We start from the raw sequence: 12,822 nt of genomic DNA on the forward strand, positions 1-12,822 counted from the left end.
CGAGACCAGTGATCCAGTGGGTGTTCTGATTTCTTGGTGTTTCTTGGTTATCAAAATAGTGAGGCAGAGCTTGATAAGATTCATAAATCTGGGTATTTTAATGTTATCGTATTTTTCTAGGTTGGGTGTGTTACATAATACTGCTATTATAGATTCTTTTGCTAGACCCAGATCTATGGATGTAAAAGTGTTGTGACATTGATTGAGACCATAATAGCATCTTCTTCTATTTTTAGATCTTTGATTTTCTGGACATTATAATTGATAGAATTATTCACTCCCTTTTATGAGGTGTCCAAGCGTTTTTAGAAATCTTGTGTCTATATTGTCTATTGCAGCGGTAGCCAACCGGTGGGCCACTGGTGGGCCATGAGAAAATTTTGGTGGGCCGCAGAGAAATCTCACCCCAAGAGCACCTCCCCAAAGCAATTAATGCAGGCTGCACAGAAACACAAGTGTTGCGCCACCCACATGGCCCGCGGGAACCCTCCCCGCCCACTCATTCCTTACCCGGTAAACTTGCCTGCTAAATTTCTATTTTTCCTTTTTCTGATCATCATCTGTTCTCTGTGCCGAGAGATTTAGATTAGCTAGGAAGCAGGAAATGGTTGTATTTCTTGCTTTCCAGCTAGTCTTTAGATCTTCGGCTCTACTTTTAAGTACAGCCAAACCTCCCTTAGGACTGAAGGTTTGCTTGCAATTCAGTGCAGACTCACGGCAAGCAAATTTGAGAGACTGAGCTAGCCGATGGCAGATAGATAGTTAGATAGACCATTGAATGATTCTGTGAGCAACTAAATCAGCCTGCTTTGCCTGATTTTAGGTAAAAGTTGCTCTTTTTTATAAAAAATTCAATATTTATATGCATGGTGTGTTGTGAGTCAAATTTATGAGTTTGCTTGCGAGCAAATTTTATGTGACAGATTGAGCTAGCCGATGGCAGATAGAATGAATCTGTGATTCTGTGAGCAACTCAATCTGCCTGCCTGCTTTGCCTGATTTTGGGTAAAAGTTGTTTTTTTATCAAAAAAATTCAATATTTATATAAATATTTATAATATTTACATAAAAGCCATGCCCAGCCAGTCACATGACCACCAAGCAACACCCACAAATTAGGCCACACCCACAGAACCAGTTAGTGGTCCATGGGATCTAAAATTATGAGTTTGGTGGTCCCTGAGGCCCAAAAGGTTGACGACCCCTGGTCTATTGGGTTACTGATAATATGATGAAGAGTTATGTCAGGCTTGTGTATGTTGAAGTCGTATCATATTGTTTTGTTTTAAAGCTTTTCCAAGTTGCCTTACCTCCGATTTACAATTGAAAGAGTTGCAACATATACCATACAACTTAAACTAAATGTATTAACTAAACATTATCACCTAGAAGTTTTAGCGGTCTCTAAGATATCTCCAATTGTTGCTTCTATTCAATTTTATGTAGGATTAAAAGATGAATCAGATTTATATTTGATCTGGGGAAGGAAGAATTGAAGTATCTAATTCTGTAAAATCATCAGGACCAGGGTATTATAAAATATGCACTGTCTTTCCTAGGATTTTAAAATGAAATTCATCAGAAGATATTATTTTGGATCTATTAGACTACTATTCTAAGGCTATTTAAACATTGAGCTAGCCTCACCTTCTTATGCCTGGTGATGTAAGACCAAACTCACATGCTTTGGTTTTGTTCTGTTACAGCTTTGTTTTGGTTTCATATGAATACATTTGTCAATATACTTTGTGGATTTAGACTTAAGGATCTCAATGTGATGCTGAATTATATTCCTAAAATATGGAAATGGTCGTGTGCTAAAAATGAAATGGTAGCATAGTAGAATGGTCTAGACTTCATGTTAAAGGTTAATTAGTAAGTTAATGATTCATTTAGACATTTATACCCAATATCTTTTTGTTAATCAGATTGTTTGGAAAGCATATTTAGTTCATTTAGTTCATCACTATATTAGGATTTTTTTTTTTACTATATAAGCATTATTTAAAGGTTCTTTTGTATTTTACAATAGTAAATTCACTTCTGCCTCTGGGACCAAACAAATTAAACTCTAAACAGCAGCCTAAATGCGAAAGGCAATAAGTAGCCAAATTAAATCTAATCCCTTCCTTTACACTTAGGTCTTGCAATATTTAGCCAGCACCGTAGAGCCCCTCGCCCTTAGGTAGGAACAAAGAACCGTTCCTAACTCGCCCACTCGGCTTCTCACTAGCGATCCGGAATCCTCTGCCTTTGCTGCTTAATGGAATCTTAGACCCCGCCACCCCCCGCACTCCTCAACTTAGGTCTTAACCAACTTTCGGCCAATCAGAGCGGAGCTTTACCCGAACTGTGGCAGAAGAACGGCGCCGCCCTTACTTTCCAGGAGGCGGGGGCAGCTGGGGGGGGGGGAGTTATTCTAGCAGCAAGCGCTCCTTCATGGTGTCCCCTCTATTCCCCTTTGCCTTTGCCTTTGCCATTGCAATGCCTCTCGATTAGCCCACAGCGGGAGGAGGTTACAGTCCCTTCTTCCTTTCAAGGTAGGGCAGAATGCTGGGCATGTACGTGCCGGACAGGTTCGCCTTGAAGTCATCTAAAATTCAAGACGGGATGGGGCTCTTTACGGCCCGGAGAGTGAAAAAGGTGGGTGATCTTTGTTCTTGCCCCATTAAGATGAGGGACGCGCGGAGGCGGTAAGGCGCAAGCGAGGCTGGCGGGGTGGGCGGCGGGCAATCTTTACTTTTAAAAATCTTTTTCAAGCGCCCCACCCCCCGCCCAGCCCCGGTTGCCACGTATTGCAGCCTGCCTCCCTGCTTCTGCCTGCAGCTTTAAATTCTTGTAGTCCCAACCCCTTCGCTTTTCCTCATTTCTCACGCCACTTGCGTCTGCTTCTCAGTAGTAAGTGCGGATGTTTTGCTTTCTGAAACTGAAACAGAACGGTTTCCTGCTCTCTTCTTGCTCTTTACCTTTTTTATTTTTATTTTTTAAAAAAGGACTATTATTGATGGACCAAAAATAAAGGGGGTCATGGAGCAGCAAGATAGCAGCATAATAATTCTATAATTTTGAAACAATTTCCAGGGAGTTTAGATTTAGCATGGAGCAGGAATGTTACGAGAAAAAAAAATCAAATATGGATCAGTTGCTCACTTTCATTGCAAACGGATCCTTGTTCTATGTACTCGGAACCGATAGAAATTTGGAGCCAAATGATCTTCTTCATGGAAAAGATTCAGAAAGTTGCTTCCTGATTCCTGTTTCCCTTACTGCACGACCTTGCATTCCTTGATCAAACTAATTTTTAATTCACAATTCCTATTTCTTAAAATCAAGGTATTCATAAACTTACATATATGAGGAACAGTAGATGCCAGTTTAGGAGAAAACTACTGTTCCTGCAACTGCAGACTCCCTTCTCCTTTGTTTGTAACAACTTTTACATTAAGTTATATTACTTTGATTAGATTATGTTAATGTAATTGTACATTGCCACTTTATTGGGAATAATACAAGAGTCTATACAGTGGTGGTACCAGTATCTACTGTATACTGGTGCTTTTGGCAGTCCAGAAGTATTGGCACTTTAGTTTCTAGAATTCCTAGTTGGTATAGCTTTCAGGTGGGAATTTTGGAAGTTACATTTGGCATATTTGGGGCTTTGAAGCTATGGAAGATTGTCATATGCCAAGGCCAGAGTCAGTTGAGGGCAATCAGTCATGATCCAATATGAGCCTCGGTTATTCACTTAATCATTATAGCCATGTAAGTAATTTTTAAAAAATCATTGCCAACTAAGATGGACAATATTGGCAGAGAGGCCTTAATAATTCTGCTTCTCTAGGCTTCTGCTACACTTCAGATGTGCCATTTAGCCTGATTGTGAAAAGAAAATTTTAACAATTTCATCAAAGCTGAAACACAGCATCAGATACTGTGCAGCATAACTCTTAATATTAGCTCAAGTGGAAGTTTTGCGGAGAGTGATTTCATTTGCTTTGGATCTTTAGAGGATGGGTTATTCCCTCTTTCTTTGCATTGTGTTTCCAATATTATTATTTATTGTTATGGTTCCTTGCATGGTCAGACAGATGGCATTTTTGTCTGCCTATCAAATCCTACCCAAGGACTTAGATTAGGCAAATGTGGATGTTTGATGTGTTTTACAGATATTGTCACAGGATGTAAGCTGGTCCAATGGTTTCATTGCAGTTGACTGATGGTGAATTTATCATTGTTAGATGGTATTCAAGTGGATATTTTGGGATTGCACTCAAGGCGCCTATTGTTATTGACACTATCTTTGCTTTCTTTTTTCATAGTCCTTCTGTGTCTATTTGTTGGTCTTTGTATTTTGCTATCTTTTTCAGTTCTTTCTCTACTGTCCTGCTGTCTCCAGGGCCTGCCATGCTCACAATCCAGATTTTTAAAAATCTTTCTTATCAATAGTTTTAAGTTTGTGGTATTATGTGGCAGGTGCTTATCTGTTTGCATTTTAAAATTGCAGAGCACTTTACCTTCTTCATTTTCTCTTACTTTCCCCATTTTATTGTTCCACCAGTTCTTGCTTGCAGGCAAATGATATTTCTTGCAAACCTTCCAATGCACCATTGTTGCTTCTTTGCCATGCCATTGTTTGTAGTCAGTCTGTGCAATGTTTCTTCAGCTGGTTTGTTGCACAGTCAACTAAATGTTTAGATTGGATCCAGACTTTCTGTCCACCGCTTATCAAGTCCTTTCCAAGGACTTGGCATTGTTGTATTTTTATCCTGTCTTCATTACAAGTAACTCAAGGTGGTAAACATTCATAATACTCCTTCCTGGCCCAAACTCACCTAGATAGCTTTTATATCTAAGATGTGAGTAGATCTCTCAATTTTCTGGTTTATAGCCTAGTACCTTAATCATTATATTGAACTGACTTTATGAATTCACCCTTACTTTCATAGCTGAAAATTGAGCAGACATACAAATATTTTTGCTATTTTTGCTTGTATTGTAAATTTTAACATACAGTTTGATTTAAGCAATTAATAGTAGTTTTTCGTAAACAAAAGATGCCAATTTTGTTACTGTTGCTAGGGTGAAAAGTTTGGACCATTTGCAGGAGAAAAGCGAATGCCACAGGAATTGGATGAAAACACAGACTGCAGGCTAATGTGGGAGGTAAAAATTTCTTGTCTGAAATTTTCTAAAATTTCTTTTTATTTATTAAAGATTAGAGCAGAAGTTGTTTTGGGGTTATTAGGAGGCATGCAATTTCTGATGCTTCATTTTTTCCCCTAATATGGTACTGATAGTTTACATTTTGTCAACACCAGTAAGGACAGGTGAATATGCACTCATGCATACATTTGCATTATTTTAATATAAGCTATAGTTTAACAAACCATGTTTGTGCATGACTGATTTATGCATTTAATGTTTATGTTGCTAAAACAATTTATGATGTAGAAGATAAGAACTTAAGAGTTGTGGCAGATGTTTAATTCTCAAATGTCTATGCTGAAAAAGGTAGCTGAGCAACTATAAAGATACTGGTGTGTTCACTAAGACTAACAACTTGTAAATACCATACAATTTATGTGCTTGTCTATTTAGTATTCATTCATTCATTCATTCATTCATTCATTCATAGAAAATGATGAAGTCATAAAAATATAGAGCTATGATAATTTAGCATAAGGAGGTGCTTGTACAAGTAGTTGTTTTACGATTAAGGCTGTGATTTGCTAAAGTGCTTGAGAATTTCTCAGAAAGTCATAGCATATAAATTCTACATGTTCTACTGTTCTTTAACATTTCTTAGTGTTAACGCATCATCAATACTTTTCAACATAATTTTATCTGAAAAATGGAAAAGAAATATAATTAAATTTCATTTCAATGTATAATTGACACATCTTCCCAATTTCCTATATAAATGTAATAACCAGTTCCATGAAGGATGAAGGCAATCACTGGAAAGAACAAATGTTCATAGCATTTTACTCCTGAACTAGTAAAAATAAATTCAGAGAAAACTTAATCCTGTTGAGGACTAAGAAAGGATGCAAACAAGACTGTAGAAAATTTGCATTAGGTTGTAAACAAGAGATGAGATTATGGAAAGATAGACAATTTACCAAACAATCTTGTGTATTAAACATAAAGGAATAGAGGGGAAGTGGCTTTTGGAGGGTATATTGCCAAATTATTTGTTGTCTGGAATAAATAGACTTGAACCAGCCAGCAGTAGCTAAAAATTGCTTGCATTAAGTTCATACTGACAGGTTACCTAGCGTTCATACATGAAATATGTTCCAACATATTTTAACTCACATATTTTAGCTATTGATTGCTTCTTTTATTACTATAAACTGTCATATATTATGAATCAGTATGAACATTTCTTGAACATTGAAAATAGGTTACCAAAATTTATAATATCTAAGTAGCTGACAAGTAACAATTTGATTTCTTTGTCATTTGTCATGTGATTTCTTTTATTTATTAAAAAAAACTGAAGAGATTAATACATTGTCCAAAGGCACGATGGCGCAGCAGTTAAAGCTGCTGGGTTGATGGGTGAGCTCCCATTACTTACCCAGTGGTGGATTAAGGTTCACTGGTGCCCTAAACATTGACAAATCTTGGTGCCCCGCTCCTTCGTACATACTTGTACAAACAAAGCCAAGCTTAGGCTACATAAAAGTTTTGATGGTGCCTGCTTTGGGCCTGATGCCCTAAGCATATGCTTAGTCTGTTTAATGGTTAACTGTACTTACCCAGTTCTGCCCACCTAGCAGATAAATAGGTATAACTTTGGTGGGAAGGTAGCAGTGTTCTGTGCACTTTGGCATATAATGATGCTGGCCACATGAAATGTCTTTGGACATTGCTCAGCTAAGAAACGGAGAGGAGCACCCCTCCCTAGAGTCAGACAGGAGAACTCTCCACCTTTTATATTCTGTCCATACAATTAATAGTTTGGGGCTGTTGTAATTCTGAAATTCTAAATTCTTTGTTTTCATTTGCATAAATTGCTTTAGACTTAGAAGATACAAGAAGATATTTGGAAACTTCATCTTTTATTTTTGAACAACTACCCCAGTGTTTCATTAGTACCATCTCAAAGCTGGAAAAGGATAATGCAATCTTTCAGCCCTCAGAGGACTTGGTGTGCTCCAGTATCATTAGATCCTTGTAACATGTTCTTGAAATAGACAAAATCAGGCACATTAGCTGACAAGAATTGTCTTAATTATTAATGAGCCTTAGTGGTGCAGTGGTTAGAATGCAGTACTGCAAGCTACTTCTGCTGCCTGCAATTTGGCAGTTCAAATCCCATCAGGCTCAAGGTTGACGCAGCCTTCCATCCTCCCGAGGTGGGAAAATGAGGACCCAAAATTATTATGCTGCTGTAAAACGCTTAGAGAGGGTTGTAAAGCAGTATGAAGTGGTATATAAGTCTAAGTGTTATTGCTATTGCTTAATTAATCATTTTGATTATTTACTCTCATAAGTATATTGCTCCTCATATTTCACTGTTCTTCATTATTTAAATACTTTTATTTTGCTCAAAACCATGGATTGTGTTGAGAACTAGAAGCAGAATAATTTTTGCATGCTATAAATTGGGTATTGTGTGATAAGGATGTGTAGTGCATTTATTCAACAAACCATAGCCTTGGATTTTATGACTTTTGGCACAATATTTTAACTTTTCTTTTTCCTGACCTAATTTTGTGATCATGCCGAGATTGCTGCATGATGGCTGTGATGACTTTTTGAATGCTTGATACTAAGCAGCTTATGTTTAAATGTGATGATTTGAATAAAAGAGTTGTAAGGTACTAGTCATGCTGTCAGTTTCAAGTTTATTGCTAGGAGTATGTAAAGTAGAAAGCAGCTGTCCAGTTTATATAGATAGTCTCTGCAGAAAGTATGAAGACAACTTCTGTTTGCCAAGTTGGCATTTGTTTCTACAATATTTACTATTAATTTAGCCACATTGAAAACATGTTCCTATATTTGATTAGATATGTGCAAATACAAGAATAAAAATAGGCAAACATTTAAATAAGTAAATTTAAACTTAATTTTTTCAAAGTAGATTTGAATAGCATATGTGATATTAGGGAAATGTTGATCTATATCACAGATGCTCTAAAGCAGGGATGTCAAACTTGCAATGTCATGTTGTCATCACATGATGTATCACGGCATTTTATGGAAACCAGCTTTAGTATAAGTACACTTTGTCAATGTATGATGCATGAATTGGGCCTTAATAATACTTAGGGAATGAGTGCCCTCCATGGTATTTTCCACATAACTGTGAGCTCCATATTTTTAAAAACTTGACCCTTTTGTGAAAGTATTGTGAGGCTTTCACATTTGTCATGGCATTTTATATTTGTAAACCAACTAAATAAATATAGACAAAGTACAATTCTCTTTCAAGTGCCAGCCTAACAATTATTGCCTCTTTTAAAAAAATAGAGGAACATTTGGCTTTTTTTTTCCTGTGACAAAGAGATTATGGTTGTAATCTCTGAAAAGCCTATCATAGAAAATGTTCTTGTAATATCAGTAAAACTATTTGTCAGCATAGTAATGGATATTTCTGCAAATCCATACATCATGCTTCTCGCAATAGATTTTACTTTAATAGCTATATTTTAATATTTTTATGTTTGTTATTCCTGTCAAGAACTTTTATATGTGGGTTATGGTAGTGGTTAAAATAAAAATCTTGCTCAAATGCAACACCCTAAATTTTCAGACTCTTTTAAAAATGTTGGCATACAAATGCATGAATTTCTTGTACGCATGTTGTTTTATAATAGACATATTTAATCATGTTTATCATTTGTGAATTATAAGACTTCTGTTTCTTTGCCATTCCAATTAATGTCTTTAAGAGATTCATATGACCTAATTTGCATTTTCTGATTGAATGCCAGTGGGACTCAAAGCATCCAGTAATAAGCAGAGATGCAACAGTGAAATTCATCTCATAGAAAAAAAACATTAATCTGGGGATATGATCATACAAATGGAAACTGTTCACTGGCAAATTTCTTTTAAAATATTTGACATCAATTTGGGAACCTTTAAGACAAGATTCAGGTTCAGGTTAGCTTCCTATTACTTTGTACAATTATATACAACTAGAATAGGCTTTTTAATGCTGAATTTAAACATGTCTATTTAGGATTCTTTGGAGTGACAACTAGTTTCAAGTTCAGCTTTTCATAGATAGGTGTTATATTCATACTCCTCCTTCCCAACTGCCTTTAAGATATCAGATCTGAAGCTCTGTACCAGGGGTGTCAAACTCAAGGCCTGTGGGCCAGATCTGGCCTATGGAGTGCTTAAATCTGGCCCATGAGAGGCCATGGACCTCCTGGAAATATCAAGGGACCAGGTTGTGGTACTTCTGGTGGCTAAAATGGGCATAGTGTGGTCCCCTGCGCCTCGTTTTCAATCTCCATGGCCTCCTGCAGCAGTCCGATGGCCGAAAATGTTCCCAAAACATGCCAAAAAATGTGCTGAAAATGGGTCATGTGTCCCGTTTTTGGCTGTCAGAGTGCTGCAAGAGGCCATGGATGGTGAAAATGACGTGCAGGGGAGGTGCATGCAGATCCCCTGTGCCCCATTTTGGTCGGCAGGAGGCATCTGTCTTATCCCCTCTGCCACCGCCCTTCCCCTGCTACCAGCCTGCAGAGGACAACTACAATGCTGATCCGTCCCTTGAAGAAATCCAGTTTGACACCCCTGCTTTATACTGTATAATGCATAAGAATTATGTTCTTATGGAAAAATTTATTCCAGATAAATTAATCCAAGATAAGACTCTTAGTATTTAATGTTGAATATATGTTTGGGAGATGCTAATAACTAATCACAGTAAGTTAAGTTAATTGCATCCCTCTTATAGTTTGGTTATGGTTCATGGAAGAACTCCTTCATAAATGTATACAACCAGCAGTGAATTTTAGCCTTTATTAGGATGTCAGCAAAATAAAAACCTTTTAATTGTTTATCTTTACATGGGTTTCTGATCCTTAAATCACTTCTTCTGTCTAAAGTTTGTTGAAGTGAATACAATTTTCTATCCCATCGGTTTCAAGATCTACGCAAGGCTAATGTTGAGTAGTACAAGGCTTTTTATGTTATGCTTCAAAATTAAATTACAATCTAGTCACGGAATATATTTTTTGTTGCTGTTTATATGGTTTCTTGCAGTTTTTATTTAATAACAAAGTAACAAACGCTTTTCAGAATTGCAAGCGATGTGTTTACTGAGTGCAGGGGAGGAAGCCATCTGTTTATCTTCATTGTTGTGCTGACATTTTTCTTGACTGACTGCAAAGTATTTGACTTCAATCCATATCCCTGTGTCAAGTAGCATAAGAAAATACATTCCACTGTGTAATATCTTTAGTCAAATAAAATGTGATTTCATTTTACAGCCACAAGAAGAATTTTTAAGCAAGTTACCAGAACCATGTTGAGAAACATGCTTTTAAAGATCTTTACAGTTCTTTTCCACCACTGCAAATAATATTTCTGATACTCAAAACCTGAATTGTGTGTGTTCCATTTTGAAACAAATAACTTCAAAGATGATGTTTATATTGTTTGATAAATGTAACTTCTTCAGAAGAATTTTGAGCCTGGCCATTATATCATATGTATGCCAGCAGGCTTTAAAAAAATAGCGGTTTGGCATACTGAAGACAATCTGGAGGAAAATCACCCAAATAAATGGTTAGAAAGTGCAACAGATCAACTAGAAGAGCTTTTTCTTTTTAAAGAAGATAGCTTGGTTGCAAAGCAGAGATTGATGTTAAATGTGGAACAAAGTAGTATCAGTCTAACAATACTTTTAAAGTTATTTTTGTATTACTGTATATTCTCCTTATTTCTTATTAACACAGATGAACTGAAGTTTCAGCACTAATTCTATTGAGAGTGACTTTAATTCTATAGCAACAGCAAGATTTTTCTTTCGTTTTTATCCAAAAAACTCTGTGTAACAAATGTGTGGAAAAAATATGCTAGTGAGAATATTATGCAAACAACAGTAATCGTACATTTATTAGAGAGGCTGCTTATAGTTGAGAAATGAAAAGACAAATCTATATATAGGAAAGAATAAATCAGATATATTATGTCAAAGAATAAATCAGATTGATTTGCATTTAAAAATGATAGTTATGCAATTTATATATAACAGTAATAAGATAAAATGCATATGAGTCCTAGTTTTGTGAAGTTGTAAATGAAATGGTAATGATTTTGTATAGTTTTTGCTTCATAGTACATCTGCATAAGTAGAATAGTAATGATCTATCAAGAAAACTAAGAAATTGTAAGATATCCAACTTCCTGCTAAGTTCGTGGTGTTTTAAGCAATCTTGCTTTACACTGAATTATGGTCATAGTATTTTCCAATAGAAGGTTCCAATTTCAATGATTTCATTACTTGTCTGCTTAATATAATGTTCAATTTTGTGTACTCAAGCAGTCCCTTTAGGCTTTCAAATCTTTCATGTTGAAAACAGAGCATAACCTATGCTGTTGTGGAAATGTCAGTCTTTTTGAAATGTGATAGTTTTAATTTCATCCATATTCATATCGGAATTAACACTCAGTTTACTTGTCTGCTCAAAGTCAAATGTATCTAAAATAAAGTGTATGGGGCATTCCCTTCTAACCACAGTTCTATATTGGTCCCGTAAGTTGCACTTCTGTAGTTACTTCTTTAGGGAACAAATTCTTCTTTATAAAAAGATTAGTAGGTTGTGGAGACTTCATGCCTCCTAAACTTCAAGAGTTGGCTCTTTCTCTTTCCCCACCTTAAAAAAGGATCATTTTAGGCTGTTTATTTTGGACATCCTCATTGAAATAGCATTCTCAAATCTATAGTGTTTATTGTATTTCACAGTCCCAACATTGTGACCATTCTGGCGGAAAGTGTTAAAGTTGAAAACAATTGAAGTGTACTAAAATTCCAAGTTGAGTAGGGCAGCCAGATCTGGAGTACCAAAACCTGCATGACCCACTAGAATGGCAGGAAGGATGCTATGGTCTACAACTTTGCTACCATTTAGAAGTTATCTGAATTTTTTGAGCTCTAGAAACTTTCTAATCAGAAAGTTAATGTATGTACCAATCACTTGAGAATTAAATATCTACCCACTGTGACAATTACTAATACCGTAATTTTGGTCCCATCAGACTTTTAAGAGTTTAATTTTTTAAAATCTTATTAATAAAAAAGAAATTAAGTGTGATTAAGCAAATAATTGCTTAGCAAGTTATGTCTATTCAGGCAATGCTTTCCTGAATGTTCCCATCTTACATTACACAACTATTTCTTGAGTGCTACACTGTTCACATAACCCTTTGCCCATCAGTTCATAGGATGTATTAAATCTTACAAAGATACAAAACATTAACTTTTCCTAACATAGGCTCATTCCCATTTGTGAAAAAAATGCCGTATATTAGAAAATGTAGCTTTAATTCTTTTTTTTTTCTGAGTAATTTGAATATTCATGCTAAGGAAGAATGATATTTAAGATCATATGCAATATATTTCATTGCCATATCATTTTTTATTCTTAACTTTCCGAAGAAAAATGTAAGGTAGAAGATCCAAATGAAAATACATCAAACCTTGTGTATTAATATAACATGCCATTTAATATTATTAAAGTATAAATTTTCCTCTTTAGAGGCCCTTTAAAAAACTGAATTTTTTTTTTACTTTGTAATATAAAATCATAAAAGGTATAAATTTTCAGGCAGGAGCTGGAAAAATGAGGTATC

General features: G+C 35.8%; 1 protein-coding gene across 3 annotated transcripts in view; it reads left to right on the forward strand.

Annotated features, from left to right (window-relative positions):
- Nucleotides 1–2,384: 2,384 nt before the first annotated feature.
- The window catches only part of PRDM5 (PR/SET domain 5), a 68,039-nt gene continuing 57,601 nt past the window's right edge, over nt 2,385–12,822 (forward strand). For all 3 annotated transcript variants that reach the window (XM_087936196.1, XM_087936197.1, XM_026697991.2), the window contains exons 1-2: nt 2,385–2,643; nt 5,080–5,163. In XM_087936196.1, coding sequence (XP_087792322.1) covers nt 2,551–2,643; nt 5,080–5,163 — 177 coding nt within the window. In that variant the 5' untranslated portion in view covers nt 2,385–2,550. The remainder of the gene's footprint in view (nt 2,644–5,079; nt 5,164–12,822) is intronic.

The sequence above is a fragment of the Pseudonaja textilis genome, chromosome 6 (genome assembly GCF_049901715.1).
Source record: "Pseudonaja textilis isolate UNSWEBS1 chromosome 6, rPseTex1.2, whole genome shotgun sequence".
Taxonomy (NCBI): Eukaryota; Metazoa; Chordata; class Lepidosauria; order Squamata; family Elapidae; genus Pseudonaja; species Pseudonaja textilis.